The sequence below is a fragment of the Silurus meridionalis genome, chromosome 26 (assembly GCF_014805685.1).
Source record: "Silurus meridionalis isolate SWU-2019-XX chromosome 26, ASM1480568v1, whole genome shotgun sequence".
Taxonomy (NCBI): domain Eukaryota; kingdom Metazoa; phylum Chordata; class Actinopteri; order Siluriformes; family Siluridae; genus Silurus; species Silurus meridionalis.
This window is the reverse complement of record NC_060909.1, coordinates 1,030,096-1,038,791: the sequence shown is the minus strand read 5'-3', so window position 1 is coordinate 1,038,791 and position 8,696 is coordinate 1,030,096. Positions and strand designations below refer to the sequence as shown.

At 38.7% G+C, this 8,696-nt stretch overlaps 1 protein-coding gene across 1 annotated transcript in view; it reads left to right on the top strand.

Annotated features, from left to right (window-relative positions):
• cdh16 (cadherin 16, KSP-cadherin) overlaps positions 1–6,764 on the top strand; it is a 37,676-nt gene extending 30,912 nt beyond the window's left edge. Inside the window, exons 15-17 of the mRNA XM_046840598.1 lie at positions 2,510–2,626; positions 4,184–4,300; positions 5,937–6,764. Coding sequence (XP_046696554.1) covers positions 2,510–2,626; positions 4,184–4,300; positions 5,937–6,037 — 335 coding nt within the window. The 3' untranslated portion in view covers positions 6,038–6,764. The remainder of the gene's footprint in view (positions 1–2,509; positions 2,627–4,183; positions 4,301–5,936) is intronic.
• The last annotated feature ends 1,932 nt before the right edge of the window (positions 6,765–8,696 follow it).

Below are 8,696 nucleotides of genomic sequence, written 5' to 3'. Positions count from 1 at the left end.
TGCTCGTAACGTCACTAATGTGACAAACAGATTCCACTGAACATGGAGATGAGATGACTGTATCGATTGTTCATGTATCTGTGACCTCCAGGAGTTTTTTCTCCTGTTTTTTTGTTAAGAATGAAAATTATTTTTTTTGTCATGGGGTAATTATATTGACTGAGCTTTCATGCTTTCATGTTATCCCACACACACACACACACACACACACACACACACACACACACACAAGTCACCCGTAACAAGGCTTCGTCATGGTTGTGACGTAGTGTGGCACGTGTCCTCAGGTTTCTCATTAGATCTTTAAACCTGACTCATGAATGTGTGCACTTTAAACACTCAGTACTCAGTAATCCTCAGTACACACATGCTGCAGGGTGAAACACTGAGCACAGGCCAGTACCTGCTCCTCTCTTTCTTTATTCTTCCACCGGTAACAGCAGTTAATAACTACTTCCTGTCGTTTATTTGCTCGTATGTTCTTTTACTCATCCTTGACCAAAACTGAACATAAAAAATTATTGATGATAGATAGATAGATAGATAGATAGATAGATAGATAGATAGATAGATAGATAGATAGATAGATAGATAGATAGATAGATAGATAGGTGTGGAAAATTGTTTAATTGGCTGCTTGTTGCTTAGTAACAAGTAAGAAAGTGAATGTTAAAGAATTATGAATCAGTTGCTCTCTCAAGGCCACAATGTAAACCTGAAGAGTGAGAGAGTGGTAGAGTGAGAGAGTGAGAAAGTGGTAGAATGAAAGAGTTAGAGAGTGGTAGAGTGGTAGAGTGGTAGAGTGACAGAGTGAGAGAGTGGTAGAGTGAGAGAGTGGTAGAGTGAGAGTGGTAGAGTGAGAGAGTGGTAGAGTGGTAGAGTGACAGAGTGAAAGAGTGGTGGAGTGAGAGAGTGAGAGAGTGGTAGAGTGAGGGAGTGGTAGAGTGAGAGAGTGAGAGAGTGGTAGAGCGAAAAAGCAAGAGAGTGGTAGAGTGAGAGAATTGTAGAGTGGTAAAGTGAGAGAATGGTAAAGTGAGAGAATGGTAGAGTGGTAGAGTGAGAGAATTGTAGAGTGGTAAATTGAGAGAATGGTAGAGTGAGAGAATGGTAGAGTGGTAGAGTGAGAGAATGGTAGAGTGAGAGAATGGTAGAGAGGTAGAGTGAGAGAATGGTAGAGTGGTAGAGTGAGAGAATGGTAGAGTGGTAGAGTGAGAGAGTGGTAGAGTGAGAGAGTGGTAGAGTGAGAGAATGGTAGAGTGGTAGAGTGAGAGAGAGTGGTAGAGTGAGAGAGTGGTAGAGTGAGAGTGGTAGAGTGAGAGAATGGTAGAGTGAGAGAGTGGTAGAGTGAGATTGTGAGAGAGTGGTAGAGTGAGAGAGTGGTAGAGTGAGAGAATGGTAGAGTGAGAGAGTGGTAGAGTGAGATTGTGAGAGAGTGGTAGAGTGAGAGAGTGGTAGAGTGAGAGAGAGAGAGAGAGTGAGTGAGAGAATGTGTAACAGTAGGTTGCTCCTGGTTTAATCACGGCCTCTTGCTGCGGTACAACATTAAAGGATGTGAGTGTGAAAGACAGTAAAGGACTAAAGGACTTTTAGGAGCCGTGATAAGATTAAAAAAACAGAGACATCATGACGTCTAGACTTCACTATGCTGCTGCTCCTGTGTCACCTGACTCAGGTGTGATTAGATACAGAGCCGATGAAACATGAAGAGAAAAGGAGATGAAATATCAGAATTACTGAAGTGAAACACAGCAGGTTTCATCAAAAGTTTGTGGACACCTGGTCATAAATATGTTTTGTGATTTTTGAGCATCACATTCCACATTTAGTCCCAATTTGCTCTTCTAATTCCCTCCACTCTTCCAGGAAGATGTTCCACTAGATTTTAGAGTTTGCTTGTGGACATTTGTGTGTTAGTAAGTCAGGTACTGATGTAGGTGAGAAGGTGAGGAGGTCTGGGGTTTAGTCATCACAAAGGTTTTCAGGATGGTTGAGATAAGAGCTCTATAGCAGGCTAATCAATATCTTCCTCTCCAAACCATGTAAAGCAGATCCTCATGAAGCTGGCTTTGTAGACAGGGGTATTGTCAGGCTGGAACAGGTTTGGGTTTCCAAGTTCACCTGATCATAAGATTGGTATGAGCTCTAATGAACATCTCATTCCACATTTTTATTTTTGATGATATAATAAGCTCCATTCTTCTGAGGAGATGTTTCACTAGATTTTGTGAAGATGTGTGTGAGATTTCATTCAGCTACAAGAATGTTAGTAAAGCCAGATACTAATGTAGGTGAGGTGAGGAAGCTTCTGAGATGTTCACTAAGGTTGGAGCTCTATAGCAGGAGATCTTCCACATCATCCAACCCATGAAAGTGAAGTTCAAGTAAAGGGAAAATAATAATATAAAAAAATGTCCTAATACTTTTGCCCTTATTATGTAATTCTGAATTAATGATGAAATTTTGCAGACACGGGCGGCTGTGACGGGTTCATGATCTTCTCTCTGTGCAGACACTCACACTAACCTGTCTCTGAACATGGACTATCTGACTCCTGAGGTTTACACTGTGCCCTTCACCATCTCAGACAGCAGCTCTCCTCCCAGAAGCACCTACATTAACTTGCCTGGTAAGTCTGTGTTCAGCTCTTAGTCCACATGGACCAATGAAATATCTCAAACCTTCAACAGAATGGACACGTGATATCAGAGGGGAAGAGTTGATCGTTGAGTAACAAACATGACGCACGACGTCGCGTGATTGGTGACGCCATTGGTTCCACCTCCACATAAAACATAGACATGTGACATGTCAAAACGCTCGGCACGTGAAAGAGAATTGCTTCGGAAGGTGAAGCGAGTCCAGCGATGCGTTTTGCACCGTTGAGCATAAATTATATTTTCTTCCAGAAATGTAAACTCTAGTTAAAGGAGAAGAGCCTTTATTTGTCACATAGACATTACAGCAGAGTGCAATTCATTCTTCAGAGCTCAGGGTCAGCCATGATAGAACACCTGGAGCACTGAGTGTTAAAGGCCTTGATCAGGGACTTAAGAACTGCAGCTTGACGATGCCAGGGCTTGAACACACAACCTTCTGATCTGTAACCCAGAGCCTTGACCATTGAGCTGTGTGCTCTTAACCCTGATTCTTTAAATAGTTCTTCATGATGAAGATGATGTACAGTATAATTGGTGTGTCCTTAGATTGTAAACAAAGTCCCAAATCGCTACAAAATCTCACGTGGAAGCCTGGCACCACTTTTACGTTTTCTCTCCACATGTGTGTGTGTGTGTGTGTGTGTGTGTGAAAACGTAGGCGTAGTGCAGTGCATCAGATTATTCAGGACCGAGAATAAACCCAGTCTGTTCGCTCGGTTTGCTGAATCAGTGTACCAGGTGCTGTGTGAGCACTTTGTTCTGTTCACATTAGACCGTCTGATGCACGCTGCCTGGTCACAACACCAGATCTTCTGTGTGTCAGCTTCCATGTAGAGCGATTATATATTCAATACTCAGGCCTGTTTATTAGAGTGTGTGTGCAAATGTCTGAGATAGACAGTGTGTGTGTGTGTGTGTGTGTGTGTGTGTGTGTGTGTGTGTGTGTGTGTGAAAACTAAAACCATCAGTAAAATAAATATTCCAATTAACTGAAATAAAAAAATATGTTTCTAAAATAAACTGTAACTATAACGGAAAGGTTTCATGTTTCCCCCGAGTCGAGCCGTGACGCATTCCCGTTACATTCCCATGTGTAATTCCTTCTAGTATTTTTATCTGCACAAAGTGAAATGTGTATGTAGAAAAAAAAACAGCTGTAATGCCTTAAAACACATTTTTTACAGCTTGTTAGATGTCTTGTCTTTTGATTGTTTATTTGTCTTCATCACACACACACACACACACACACACACACATATATATATATATATATATAGGCTTTCACCCCACTCACTCCAGAGTAGTGAAATGAAATGAAAACTAAAAATAGTGCTTCTTAGAAAAAAGAATTGAAACACGTCTACATTTTATTTGTATTTTTGCATGTTTTATTTTTGTTCATTCATATTTGAGTTTTTTTGTCCTGTTCAAGCTGCTTTTTGCCGTATTCCCCCCATCCTTATCAAGTGCACTTTTGCTCTTTAATTCTTGAAAAAAGAATTCACGCTTTGCCTCTTCGCTCCCAGTAACCGTGTGCACGTGTAACGTGAGAGGGAACTGCCGCACTGCAGTGAAGCAGCTTGCTGGGATGCCCACAATCCAGTCCACACTTGGAGTCCTGCTTGGAACTCTGGGAGTTATAGGTAGGAATCCTGTAGGAATCCAAAGTCTGCCTGAAATCTAATTTCTCACTACAGTACAAACAGGGATTAGATTTGTGTTTTAAATTTATTACCAAGAAATTTTTTTTGTTCGATTATTATTGAAAACGTTTAAAATGTCACTGTACTATAATAGACACATGCCACAGTGTGTAAGGGCAGTGCCTGTTATTATTATTAATAATAATAATCTTTAGATTTTATAGCACCTTTAAAAGTAGCATCTCAAAGCACTTTTTCAAGCATAAAAAAGCTTATTAATTTTTTTATCACCACATGATCTGTGTAGAGCTGCTTCGAGACAATGTTCATTGTTAAAAGCGCAAAATAAATAAACATGAATTAAATTGAATAAAAGGAAAAAAAATCTAAATTCTAAATTTTTTTCTAAAAAAAAAAAATTATATATATATATATATATATATATATATATATATATATATATATATATATATATATATATATAAAATAGTAGTAATAATAATAAAATTCACAAAAAAAATAATAATGAAAAAAAAGAAAATAAGAATAAATATTTAAAAAAGTTAATAAACATCAAAGAATAAATAAATCACAAAAATAAAAACTCACATAAAATCTATCCTAAAAAAGTGAGTTTTAAAAGCAGATTTAACAATGAAAGACTCAGACTGTCTAATCTCAGAATTCCTCAGCTTTGGTGCATGTGAGGTGCCGTACCATGTAGGGCCTTAAAGGTCAGCATTACAATTTTAAAAGCAATCCGGAATCTGAGAGGAAGCCAATGCCCTGACTCCAAAACTGGAAAAATAAGTTGACCAGGCCTGGTCTTAGTCAGAATCCCAGCAGCTGAATGTTTTTTTAACACTGAGAACAAGTGGAGGCCGTTCGATGAGAAAAGAATGATAAAATGGCCAGTGGGCGTCGGTGTTAAAGGGAACCATCACTAATAAACTGGCAGATATAATAGAAAATGTGTGCTTTTACATCCTACAGAACAGAGCAGAAAGTCAGTATCAGGTGTACAAGAGGGGATATTTACATTTATGGTATTTGGCAGATGCTGTTATCCTCAGCGCCACCAAGCTGCCAGTGATATTCAACATGAGAAACTGTAATCAAACTACAGAACAACTCACTGTAGTGAAAAAGCCATAAATACTTTTTATTAAGTACAAAAATAAAACCTGAACTGGATGATGTTTGGAAACACTTCATGCAGACTCTTATAATTTGTTATTAGGTCGTAAATAAATGTGTTGATGTCGACATAAAACATGCGTTTGGAATAAATTATAGTAATGAACAAGTCCTAAGTGTGATTATTGAGCATTTATTTACGAGGTAACTTTAAAACCAGTATTACAGCTAAAATAAAGTCTTAAAAGGCTTTAAAATGATGTTTCTGATGAATTTTAATTTGCAGGTAAAAAGGTTTTACTATCTAACTAAGAAGAAATATATAAACAATCTTAAAACAATCATAATCATCGTACACAATCTGTAGTATTTTATTCCCAAATTAAGATCAGTATAATTAAGTCTATAAGACTGTAAGTGTGGATTAGAAGAGGAGTTTTTAATAGTGTGTGTTCTGTGTCATTTTGAAGATAGTAATATTCTGTGTCTTTGTAAACAGGGATCATACTGATAGTGATTTTTGTAAGACTCTCCTACCAGAAGCCTCCACCAAGCGGAAAAAGCAACCAGGACACGACGCCTCTCCACGTCTCGCTCTAACTCATCGGTCAGCTGGATCCAGTGTTTGGCTTCCACTAATCACACAAAGGCAGCAATAAGTGTGTTTTCACTTTCATAGCATATTTTTCTCTCCACATTGAAGTGCGCTACTGTTTATTTCCCTGTTCATTTAACCTTTATGAATATTAATATTTAATGAGCTAATAGAAGTGTATAGTGTGAGCCAAGGTGCAGGACTGTGAAACACTTCTTTATGGGTTTTTACTGTAGACTAGTCTGTGCTTCTTGTTATTTACTGTATATACAATCATATCTAATTATAGTCTTCCTACATTTAGGATTTAGCAGGATTCTCTGATGTTTACTTGATCTGAGCCTGTGTGATAACGTCTTACTTTTATACTTCATTGCAGAACTTTATAATAAATGGAATAATCAGGAAATGAAATTCATGCACACCTTCCGCTGTATCATGAGTTAAATCCAACTGAAATAAAACATCCAAGAAAATAAAGCTATGCTGCACGTATGCATAGATGTTCTCCAAAGGGGTTGCTGAACGCTTAAACTCTTCTTTGTATTGAAGCTTTCATAAGCGAAGAGATTAAATGAGCTCTTTCTGGATGATAAAATGAAGGGGGCTGGGAGGATTACCCATGCAAACCCGTCCCGCTTCCCCCTCCCTTCCATAACCCATATTATTGCAAGAAGTCGAGAGCAGAGAGTGACCGATGTGACCTTCTGAGCAGGCTATATATAAACCTGCAGTGGGCCAGAAATAGACACGCTAATAGGATGCTCTTCTGATGGCTCCTCGTATCCAGCCTCCTTTGATTTCAAATAAATCAGGTTTGCTTTCAGGTTACACCTTATTATGTTGATTTAATAAACATCTCCTTGATTGCTTAGTTCTGGCAACCTTACTTATACTGCTTCCATTTCATCTGCATTGTGAAATACAGGCACGTGCCGAGTCCAGGGAAGCCAGATTTCATTCATGAGCATCCGATTGTCAAAACCGTACATTTATTCCGGTGGGTCACGGCGGAAAAGCGGCACTGCCACATATAAAAATAGCAAACGTGATTTTTTTATACAGTATAAAAAGATGCAGCTTTATCGTTCCGTAAAAAGCTTCTTCTGCCAACAAGACAAAAAAGTGTGTGTGTGTATATATATATATATATATATATATATATATATATATATATATATATATATATATATATATATATATTAATATATGTGCAGCTTTTTGAAGAGGCAAAATGTCTAATGGAATATTCCAAAATGATTCAGCACAGGTCAGCCCTTAGGGCCGCCGAGACGCAGGCAGACTCTATATTTAGATTTACTGGCCTTGTTTTGCTTCTCTTAGGACCGAAATGGTTCAGCTGGTAGGCGAGCCGTGGAAAACGACTGAGCCTTGTAACCATGCTGTCATTCAACCAGGCCTCAGGAGGCGATTTACTGCAAATGGATGCTTAAATAACAATGGACCGACCCTGTTCCTAAATCCGATATACCTGCATTTACAAAGACGCTCTAAAAAACACTCACTTCAGCCAAAATACAGCACAGATCAGTGTCGCTTCTGACGATGGCTGTTAATACTTAGAAACTCTTTTTATCACGAGTCTCAAAAGCTGCACTTAGGGTTAATGCCGTCCCAACTGATGTCTGCTGTACTTCTGGAAAGATTCCATCACCCGTATATATGCGTGCGCTTGTGCGAGCCAAGAAGAGAGCAGCTGTGGACACTTTTCAGCCTGTAAACACTCTTCAGGCTGATGAAGCGCCACATGACGCAGCGTTTTTTTTAAAACTTGGTGGAAAATACATGTCACTTCCTTCCATTCTGTTTCTCGGTCTCTTTTTTAGAGTTTATTTTTCTTCTTTCTTTTTCCCGGATCGAGCAATGACGTTTAAAACAAACACACTTTTATTTGTTAGTGATCAGTAAACCTCGGCATAAAAGTCAGGAAAATTCTTGCAGGCTCTGTTTTGGAGGAAAGCGTAATGAAATTAGAGCTGTGGTCACGCCACGCGGTGTTATCGCGGATCTGAGCTTAAACACTGCAGTGCTTTCTGCTTGTGCTCTACTGAGAGCTCTTATCATCTATCATAATCACACATGGACTCGACGGAAAAACGAGGCAAGCCCGATGGTGATGGTCACGCTGGCAGGCTAGAAAAAAAGAGCACCCTTCACATTTCTGCCCACACACACACACACACACACACACACACACACACACACACACACACACAGTTAAACAAACATCAGCATTTATTTATAGCTGCAATTCATCTATGCAAATGAGACAACAGTTCAGCTGCCTGATTAATTTAATAGAGCCTGAAGCTCTTAAGCTCTATTCGGTGAACTTCATCACCCAGGACTGTCCAACGCTGCCAGAACTGGAGGAGACAAGTGAAGGTTGACCATGAAGTTGTACCAAGGAGCTTTTGTAATTACCATGATGATATAACCTAGGGGTTCTCAAACTTTTTTCTGTAAGGACAACCAAATTTTTCCTTTCTTTAATTGGGGTCGTTACTTGTATTTGCCAAAAAAACAATTAATCACCCGATACTTTTTTTATAATGGATAATTTATTAAAAAAACAAAAAAAACACTCCATGTAAAATAGTACCGCACTTTATAAAAATAAAAAAAAAAAAAAAATACTGAAAC